The following is an 11,160-nucleotide window of genomic DNA, read 5'->3' on the forward strand; positions in this document are numbered from 1 at the left end:
TGTCGCCTTTTATGCTCGTGCAGACCAGGAGCGTTGGTGTTGCCTTTTATGCTCATGCAGACCAGGAGCGTTGATGTCGCCTTTTATGCTCGTGCGGATCAGGAGCGTTGATGTCAGACAAGGAGCTTTTGTGTTGCCTTTTATGCTCGTGCAGACCAGGAGCTTTGGTTCGTGCAGTTTTAGGCTCGTGCGAACAAGGAGCATTGGTTCGTCAAGCGATCTGAGAGAGTCGTTCCTCGCAATCTTCATAGCAAGGAGCCTTGACTGAGTAGTTGAAGAAGTCTTCTGGGAAGATGTCACGCATCGTGATGGGGATGGATGATCTTCGTGTCAAAGTTTCATTATCTCCAACACTTTCACATTGTTCTGGAGGTGAACAGAAGCTGTTTTGCCCCCTTTCCCGTAGGTGAGCTTGTGGAGAAGACATATGCTTCTTGTGCAATTTCTTCGGAGTGACATAAGTCCATCCTTCAACTTCACTCGGCTTGACTGGCATGTCTTTGGAGCATGCCCCCAGCGATTAAGGTGAAGATTTTGAGTTGACAGAGCCGGAAGTGACGTCTTCTTCCAGGATTTCGTCTTCTTTGTCTTCTTGGGCCTCCTCTTCAATGCGGTCCTCTTGGGTTTGTTGCCGTGAAGGTTGGCCAGTGTAGATGATGGTGCGCCTCCTTACCTTCAGTGGTCCTTTTGTGTCGACTTCCAAAGTTGCTTGGCGCTTCATCCTTTAAGGAATCAAGCTTTGAACATCATTTTTTCTTGCTAGACTGTCGAGCTTTTCTCCCTTTGGCGTTGTCTTCCTGTTTCTAGAAGGCTTCTTAGTTTCTTCAAGTCTGTCCAAAGCCGACCGTTGTGGAAGAAATCTAGCTGTGCCGCTTTGTTTCTTGGGTTTTGATAACCTTTCAAAGACAGATCTTTGTGGTGTTGGCGTCTCAAGCCTTTTGAAGACGGAAGTTTGGTCTCGACCACTGATGTCATCAAGTGCCGAAATTCTAGGTTTTGAATAATTCAGCCTTTCGAAGACTGAAGTTCGAGGGGCGGGTTTAGGCTCATCTTTTGGCCTTGTGGCTTGTGGTCTTGGCTTCCTCGTTTTTTTGTAGGTCGCCGATGTCCACCCTTTCTTATCACCAGTAGCTGCATCTTGGTTGCTTGCCCCCGGTGATGGTTGTGTAGGAGGTGTCTTGTGACTTGAACATTGATGGGAATGGTTATGCATGCTTCGGAGAGGCACATGATCAAGTGATCCAAACACAATAGTAGTAGTGTGTGCCGCAATCGTGTCTTCGAGCTCAAGCTCGATTTTCCCTTGTTGTGCTAGCTTAAGGATGAGATCTTTCAGTACGAAGCACTTTTCCGTTGGATGGCTGATGAAGCGGTGGAATTTACAGTATCTTGAACTGTCGGTACGATTTATCTCTTCCGGCCGTCTGCACTCAGGCAAATCGATCAACTTCTTGTCCAACAGGTCATCCAGCATGGCAACCACATCAGAGTCGGGGAATGGATAAGTCTTCTCCTCAAGCTCCTTCAAAATGCGTCTACGCATCTCTTGATCACAAAAATCTTCGGTTTGAATCGCCTTGCCTCGTGTGGAGATTTTGACGGGAGCTGTGTTGACCGTCATCGCTTCCTTGGTGGGTTTCCATGCAGCCTTTTCCACCTGTATCCCAAGAACTTTGTCGTCCTTGTAGTCGGCGATTGGTTCTTTCTTCCCATGATGGGCAATGCTCAACTCCATGTCATGGGCGCGAGTGGCCAATTCCTCGAAGGTCAGTGGTTTAATGCCTTGAAGGATGTATTGCAAACCCCATTGCATGCCTTGGATGCACATCTCGATTGAAGAGGTTTCCGAGAGCCTGTCTTTACAGTCGAAGCTTAGAGTGCGCCATCTGTTGATGTAGTCAATGATTGGCTCGTCCTTCCACTGCTTTGTGCTCGTTAGCTCTAGCATGCTCACAGTACGGCGGGTGCTATAGAAGCAGTTGAGGAATTCCCGCTCTAATTGCTCCCAGCTGTTGATGGACTCAGGCTCTAGGTCCGTGTACCACTCAAAGGCGTTTCCTTTCAGCGAGCGCACAAACTGCTTGGCAAGGTAGTCCCCTTCGGTCCCTGCGTTGTTGCAAGTTTCAACAAAGTGGGCAACGTGCTGTTTCGGGTTTCCTTTTCCATCAAACTGCATGAACTTTGGTGGTTGATAACCCATTGGCATCTTCAGGGCATCAATCTTCTTGGAGTAGAGCTTCGAGTAGAACAAGGAGGTATGTGAGCTCCCTTCATACTATGCCTTGATGGTGTTGGTGATCATCTCATGCAGCTGCTAGATAGAAAGAGATCCCATGAGTGCCGCTGCTTGGTCTGGCTCAGGCTTCACATCGTTTTTCTCCACCTGAGGCTCTTCTTCTTCGTCGTCTTCCTTCTTTAGAGGATCAATCTTCGGGTTGGGTTTCTCGCCGTCCTGCGCCTCTAGTCGGTTGACGAGTGCTGCAATTTGCAAGTCTTTTTCTTCCACAGTTCGGGTTAGCCTTGCGATTGCTTCATTCATCTGAGCCAGCTGCTCATCGATTGAAGTTGCTCCAATGGTCATGACTTCCATGGCTGCACTGCCGCTTGAATCGGCATCGGAGAGCATGGATTCGGAGTATTTCCTTGGGCTTTCCCCCCATGGTGTCCTTAGTGAGGCTAAGGTGATCAAAAGCTCGTGCCTTGGGTGCTCTTGTTCCCTTGGCAGAGTTGATACAGAGGTGAAAAAGGTGGCAGAAGTAGCTCTTGCCATGCTTCGAGTCGTGATGCCCAAAGTGACACTAGTTGCGACGAGGATGCTGTTGTTCTTTGCGCCGGTTGCGAGAACAGTTTGAGCCTTCCTTGATGCCATTAATTTTGGAAGTGCGCTTGAATTTCTTGAACGGAGAAAGAGATGAGAGGCAGAGATTGTCCCACTGGGCGTGCCAATTTGTGAACACGGAAAACTCCTGAAACGAAAGAGACAAGAACAACGTGCACAAACAAATATTTGTATTTTGATGATTTTGGGTTACAATCTCTCTCTATTTTGATCATCTGATTTGATCTCCGTAAGGCGTTGATTTGTGGATGTTTCGTTGATCCAAGGGTCGTGGGCTTGATCTGGATTTGAGCGGATCTTCAAGGAGCCGTTGGGGCTTGATCTTGAGGATGAGTGTTTCTTCAAAGGCCGTTGAGGCTTGATCTTGAATAACGGTGATGAGCGGATCTTCAAGGACTTTTGAGCTTGATCTTGAAGAACAGTGATGAACGGATCTTCAAGGGCTTTTGGGCTTGATCTTGAAGAACAGTTTGGATGTATGGCTTTGTCGACGTTTGCTGATCTAAAGGGCCGTTAGGGCTTGATCTTAGGATGAGCGGATGATGAACGAATGAACACTTTCTTCAAGGGCCATCGGGGCTTGATCTTGGAAGAACGATGAACGAAGAACGAAGAACACTTTCTTCAAGGGCCGTCAGGGCTTGATCTTGAAAGAACGATGAACGAAGAACGAAGAACACTTTCTTCAAGGGCCGTCAGGGCTTGATCTTGAATTGGTGGATGATTGTTGATCCAAAGGTCGTCGGGGCTTGATCTTGGAAGAACGATGAACGAAGAACGAAGAACACTTTCTTGATCCTTCGGGAACCTGGATGCTTGAGGGCTTCGGAGTTTCAGAGCTTCAGAGCTTCAAGAATTTTGCATAATGATTTTTTTTTGGTTCCTCCCCAAATGAATGAATTAGCCTTCTATTTATAGAAATTTCCAAGGCCTAATTTTGAATATAATATTCCAAATGAAATAAGTCGTTTCTGCCAGGTGTTGACACGTGTCCTGTTTGATGACTTTTCCAACTCATTTCAATTTTTCGTCAGTCACACGCTACGTGTAAAATTTATGTAATACATGAGCGTTGACACTTTGATTTATCGGTCAACATTTATTTACCGAAATTTCGGTGTCTACACAAATGTAATGTATTTTCGTCATTAGCCTAATTTTAGGTGTGTTGGCGAACTTGGTTACCCTACGAGACCATTGGATCTTTACGTAGGATGAATGTCTGTCGATTCTTAATCCGGTTTATGAGTTGTTCAAAGATTAATCACAAGTTGAAAACATTAATACAAAGGCAACGGAGTAGTACATTGCTTGAGAAACAATGAGTGATTGGTAAAAAGCCCACAGGCTACGTACATTATTCATGGCTACAACTGATAATTTGATTAACTGGAATTCACAGCCCAACATTTCTTCCTGATCTGGCCGGACGTGCCTGTAAGGACCTCAACGGCTCCCATCCTTTTCATTGACTGTGCAAACTCCGTGAAGAACTTGTTAAGGTCCTCCAATTCTGCGACGATATTGCTGGCACCCTTGTTTGTTAAAAGGACTGCATCAGATTGGAAGAGACCCTTGTGCTGCTTGACGACGGTGTAGTAGCTGCTGTCAAAGTTTCGAGCGCTACTGGGATCCATTTCCACGAATGTTGTAGTGTCGTTGAGGCTTCGGCATTTGGTCTTCAGGAATTCAGCGTAGGTTGCATCCAAAGAAGGGTCTTGATCACCCTTTCCGGTGAAGTTGTAGAGCCTGTTGCTGAAGCTTGGGCAGCCGCCTACTCCAATTGTGTGTCCACCTACGTAATTGTATGTAAGATTGGTCAGTTATGTATCCCTTTAATAAGGAATTTGCAGTCGTGATCTATGCAGGACGCCGTGTTTTTAACCTCGCTTCTATTTTTCTTCAACTTTGATCTCATTTATTAACATGGTTTGTTGTTTTTGGGTGTAAAATCACCTTATCGAGCTTGGTATTTAGGTTTCTACTTTCTAGTCTCGGATTGGTTACTTGGATGATAGGTTTAAAGCCCAAAATCTGATCAAAACTAAACGCCTAAAATCGAAACTCTAAACGAACAATATATGTAAATGGAATCAAAGTGGAAGAATATTTAGTAGAAATAATACTTTCTCAACGTGTAAGACGTGAGCGTGATGTCATGCACGGAGAATACCTCATTAATTTGCTAGTAAATGTACCTGATAAAACCACAAGGTCATGCACGGTAAGATTCTTGCGGGCAAAACTCTGTTTGAGTTGGGTGAAATTGAAGAAAGGTGCCGGAATGTTAATCAAGGCCTCCCTAACTAGAGAAATTGTGCCGTCTCTTCTCCCCGTGAGCACTTCCCACATCGATTTATTGTACTGCAAAAGTTATACATACCATGCATACATGAGCGCAATCTTAATACAACAACAAAGTCTTATCCCACTAAGTGAGGCCGGCTGGAGCGCAATCTTATTATTGAAAATATTTTATGACGTAAAACAAATTAGTCCCATATCTAATTAGTAAATTACTTGGAACGAAACGGAGTCCCTAGCAGCCAAAGCTAAGATGTCAGCACAAGAGACTACTCCTGGACACTTCTCCTCTAGTTTTTCTTTGATATCGTCGATGACATCGAATCCCGACAAGGATAAGTTTGGAACTGCTGCCTTCTCTGCCGTGTTGTTTGCTGTTGAATTCAACAAAATTGAGCCATCACAACCCTGCAGGAGATTCCATGTGTATTTGGTCAAGCAAGTTAGACGACTCGCAGCATAAAATTGTTACTCATTTCAAATTATAAGTTCCAGTTCATAAACATTTTTGGTGGTGGCTGCAAGTATCTAAGCAAGCACACATGCATACATATATGTGAGGTCATGAACATGTACAGTACATTTATTTTCTTAAAAACGATATTACTGCTCTAAGTACGTTTCTAAGGATAGCTCATCACATGCAAGCATGCATATATGAATAGCTTACCCTGACGAAACAGTCGTGGAAATGCATTCTCAATAGCTTTGCAGGCAATCTGGGATTACTGTAGACATGGTTCCAGGTGACATCTCTGACGATATCCTCAGCCGAAGGACAGGTCTTTTCATAGAAACGCTTCCTCAGCTGGCCTCCTTCGCAGGCCACGAGAATGCCGGAAACTACACAGATGAGTAAGAGAATATTAACCTTCATCTCGTAAACTTCTAAGGTTTCCAATCGATAATGCATTGTACAAAACCATACTGTTCCTTTTATAGGCGACTTTGTGTCTAACTCCAAGTGACATACATTTAACTAAATATTTGATGTCATTTAAAAGAAACAACTACACTTATTCTAAAAAATATGCGGTTGACTCAATACTTAGCATATTTTTATTCGTTCTGAATCTGCATTATTAGTTATGTGTTTAATCAAGTGAATTAGCTGCATTTTGGCTGAGTAACGAAATGCTAATACGTTATTGATCACAATAGTTTGAAGTATCTATTTGATCAGTCGCGTGCTCGAGATGCTAGTTTGATCTGGCCGGTAACCATGTGCAAGAAGCCAACAGGAAGAATAGTACTCAAATGTGGTATCCCTTGTATTTTTGGTGGCGAAAGCTATTGTTTTTATTTTTGAATTATCTGCATAATATTTCATAAGACGAACATGCACGATGTAGCCGAAACATGATTAATTTAAAGGATTAGAAGGTTAACTCTGTTAGCAATGGAAAAAGGATAGTTGACTTATACATTGTGGACAATAAACATGAATTATGAATAGTTGTAAAGGTTGACAATTGTCCAAAACATGATTAAGAAATATTAGTCCCGATTAACAAATATTTATCTCATCCATAATTTGGAATCAAAATCTGGAAGATAGCTAATACCATGATTAGAAGAAGCATAATTTTTTTTGAATTAGTCTACTGTTCAGACCCGAGGTTTATAGATTTCTTTGACCTGTGCGCTCATACTACTATTCTATTAGCTACAGACGGTGGTGGTCAATGGCATTGCCTGTCATGAACCATGGTCCATGGCACAACTTAGTCAAGAGAATAATCTACGTGGAACGGAGCTTATACTTTTGTTTTCGTGAACTCTCCTTACGCGAAGAAGGCGATAAAGAGAAAGAGGTATACACTTTGAGATAGTTAAACTTGGTCATGACTTGATTACGGTTGGAGCTCCCGTATCATGGCTGCCATGCTAGTTTGTTAGAGGGGGCATTGGAGAGTAGTAGTTAAAGTTCAAATAGGAGCTAATAAAATCATCTTTTGGTTAAGTTGCGAGTGTTCAAAGTTGGGGTTTCTCTTTTAAGAACGAATATTGGATCATCATAGTTCATGGATTTATGATTGTGAGACATTCAATCAATGTTGTTTTGTTGATTGTTATTTTGACATGTGTGGTACTTTTTTCTTTTACCCAAATTTTGTCCATGTGGTTTTCCTTGAGTAAAGCTTTGACGAGGCTACTCTTTTACAAGTTACTTGATATAAAATGTATCTTTTTTGGTAATGAAATTTCCATTTACCCTAAGAAAAGTTGAGGGCTAATGAATTTTTTGAAGGGAAACGATTTCCCACTATAATCCTTTCCTCTTACGCACCTCTCTTTATTTCTAGGTCTTAATTGAATCAACGTTCTCAAAGTGTTTTCTTTTTCAATTCAAATTTCCAAAAATTTAAACATTTCCAAACTAAAAAGTAGAAAAACACCAAAAAAAAAAACTTTTATGCAGAAAATATAATTGTCAAGAGAGATTTTTCAGTATGCCAGAAATACAGTCTAGCACACAAAATGTAATAATGCAATTAATTGGAAGCTGGAAAAAAAAATTCAACCAATTATATCTTGACACTTAATATATTAAGTTTTATTCTCAGCACATTGAAAAATTTCCCAGTTATGGCAACCATTTTAACTTGTACTCTCCACGCATTACTAAATAAACTAAAATTACAACAATGGAGCTTTCAAATCAAATGTTCAAGAAACCAAGATCTTCATTGGGTCCCAAGTGTTCTACACAAATAATTCCAAACATTTTTCCGGAAAAGAAAAAGGTAATAATTAATATAATATAATTGGGGAAAAGTAGGAGAATTTTTTTTTATTGTGATAGGAACATGAGTGGTACACAATATGTTTTTATGTAAGTGGTGAGAAATTTTATTTTTTAAGTTATTAACTTTTTAATACATATATCCTACTATTTATATAGTGACGCATAATGTACTACCTCGTGTATCGGTCACATTGAAAAATCTCTCGGAAATTAGAAGTGAAAACAAAAAGAGTACCCAATTAACTGATCAGCCCAATAATTTTAAAACACCTGGCATTTCAACTCTCTTTCAATATTTGGCTATCTTAACCAAACACATTTTGTCCCCGAAACCACACACCTCTTGTCGCCGAAACCAAGCACCTCTCTTCTTCTCCATACTCTTTCCTTGCCCAGACCCAATTCCTCTCTTTCTCCGGCGACCATGGCAGATCCACCAAAGGTTCTCTGTCTGCCCAACCACCCATGTCTCTTATCCCTTGTCATCAAAATCTGTTACAGGTTCACCAATTTTTTTAGTCCCTCAATAATTTATTATTTTTAAGTTTATTCTTTAACTTTATTGATTAATTGAATTAAACTACCATATTTAGAAATGAGTATCTCTTCATATTTCTTATCTTTATGTAATTTTAATAATTTTTGGAAATGCTATGTTTGTTTTGCTTCAAAAAAAAAAAAATTCGGATAGGAGTTTAAAGAATGTGAAGAATTGAATTAAAATGAGGTAAGATAGTACGGAATGGTGAAAATGATGTGAGAAATTGTGTAAAACTGACTTAGATATTTATAAAAAAAATAGAATTTTTAGTTTTTTTTTTAATTTCTTCTTAAAAAAAATAAAATTCAAATCTAACGACTAGCTGAGTTAGCTAACATGTGGGTTATTGACAGCTAGGCTCAGCTTTTCGGGCTGACGGCTAAGGATGCCTAGCCCGTTGGCCATATGGCTGGATTTTGGCTTGGAGGGTTCCAAATTTTTTCGGCCCAGCCCTCCATTGGAGATGAGTTTTGTGTAAAAAAAACATATTTTGGCCTATAGCACTTTGGCCGGCCCGGTTGAAGATGACCTAAACAAATGATTATCAAACTATTCGAGAATTTCAAGAAAAGCATCTCCAAGAGTCTCTTCAAATTTTTGTTACATTACCTTATTGAATAAGTGTTAAAAAAAATTATTTCCGCTACCTAGTTAAACTTAACATCTTTAAAAATTCTCGTTATTTTAACAAACTTTTAACATTTTATTGTTTATCAAATTCTAAAAAAAATATATAAATTCAAAGAGAACGTGTGTAGATAGCTAAAGAGTTTCAAGGTTCGTTCGCAAGTGTTTTTGAAATGACTGAAAACGTTTTTAGAGAAAATGTTTTTGGGTTTCCAAAAGTACTTAAAATGTTTTTTAGAAGAAATACATAATTGATGTTTTCTGGAAGAAGCACATAACTAGTGCTTCTTGCAAAAAGCATATCAAATCCGTAATTAAATTAAATCTATAATTAAGTTAAATCTCTAAAATACTTTATAATTTCCAACACTAATTTCCTTCCTTTATCTAGATGGAGAAAATTTTCATTGTGACGGGAATATAAGTGGTACACGACATGTTTTAATAGAAGTTGTGGGAAATTTTATTTTTTAAGTTATTAACTTTTTAGCACATATATCCCACAATTTGTATAATGACATGTGGTGTACCACCCCGTTTACCGGTTACACTGAAAAATCTCTCATCTTGATGGATTATAAACCCGAGCCCTAGCTTAGTGCATTTTTTAGCAGCGGATGTATAACTGATCTTGCTCCAATTGTAACAAGTAGAGTATTACTTCTATGACAAGAAAATCTTCTACATAATATCGAAAGAACAAAAATTACGTTATAATTTTATGCATGCTTTTTTAGAGCAGGTTTGGACTTGGGCCACCTGTAAACCCGTTAATAATCTTCAATCGTGGGTGCATTTGAATTGAAGTGAAATCTTTTTTAACCGCACTTACCCGTCTATTTAGTGACCATATGTGTGAGTGAATATAAAAACGCAAGATTTTCTTTTTTATATATATATTATGATACTAAAAAAAAAAATCGAACTTGAAACTATTAGAATAGAGGAAATTGAACTCCAGACGTCAGAAACTTTGAAGCAACGATAAACCAAACTTAAGCAGGAAGAGTGAACTTTTCCCACACTTTCGTACGGCACGAGGGTAATAACTAATAAGACACTATGTATTTTTTCTTATTCTCTTATGGAAAATTTTATTTAGACACATTTATCCTTATTATTTTTTATTTTGAAATTCCAAATGTGCCCAATAATTCTCTTTCTACACCCAACAAACACAAATATATATATATATATATATATATATATATATATATATAAATTAGCAATAGTCAACTTCAACCATCCTATCTCTTCAAACCTCAACCACCCAGTTTCTAACATCCTCAACTCCCCACTGCAAACTCCCTTACCACCCACAACAATTTGAAAATTAGAACATTATTCCCAACAACCCACAATTAAAAAACCCAAAAGAAACATGTAAATATATATATATATATATATATATATATATTGGAAAAATTAATGGTATTATTAACATATGGTCCAACACAATTAGATTCGACACGTCGACAATTTCGGCATAATTTAGACATGTTAGAAGGACTGCATGGAAGAGAGACCTATTGTGTGGTTGGTGAAAGGTCGGGAAATGGACATTGATGGCTGAGATCTTTGGTAATAGGAAAATTATATTTCCATTTCATATCAAAATAAAATTACACTTTGAGTATATATACAATTATATTGTAACCACTAAGATATCTAAACTATAACTAACTAATAGATATCTTAACCACTAAGTAATATCTCTAGATAGTGTAGTTACAATATTACCCTTTATATTTGGGGTTTCATTGTGGGTGATAAGAAGATGGCAGTGGGGGGATCAAGCTTTGAACAACAATATCAATCAGTTTAATCTTTTGTGATTCAAGCTTGAACATGTATTACTACTAAGGGTTGCGACTGTAATAATTGGTATCAATTTTATTTATTTGTTTTTCAAACGAAATGCAGAAGGCGTAACACTTCAACGCTTCGGGGTGTTTTACAGGTTCATTCTTTACTGATAGGAAGAAAATCTTTGATGGTTGAGATCAGCAAAGGTATGTCTTCTTTTTCATTATGGGTGTAGAAAGAAAATTGTTGGACAGATTCGGAATTTCAAGATTAAAAAACTATAAGTTGGGTGTA

At 39.0% G+C, this 11,160-nt stretch overlaps 1 protein-coding gene across 1 annotated transcript; it reads right to left on the reverse strand.

Annotated features, from left to right (window-relative positions):
• Positions 1-4,146: 4,146 nt before the first annotated feature.
• On the reverse strand, positions 4,147-6,248 carry LOC103429651 (peroxidase 3-like). The gene is made up of 4 exons (XM_008367784.4): positions 5,814-6,248; positions 5,360-5,551; positions 5,038-5,203; positions 4,147-4,634 (listed from the first exon to the last, which is right to left on the reverse strand). Exons 1-4 carry the CDS (start codon positions 6,054-6,056, stop codon positions 4,225-4,227), a joined length of 1,011 nt encoding a protein of 336 aa, XP_008366006.3. The 5' UTR covers positions 6,057-6,248; the 3' UTR covers positions 4,147-4,224.
• Between the last annotated feature and the right edge of the window lie 4,912 nt (positions 6,249-11,160).

Source organism: Malus domestica, chromosome 03, assembly GCF_042453785.1.
Source record: "Malus domestica chromosome 03, GDT2T_hap1".
Classification (NCBI taxonomy): Eukaryota; Viridiplantae; Streptophyta; class Magnoliopsida; order Rosales; family Rosaceae; genus Malus; species Malus domestica.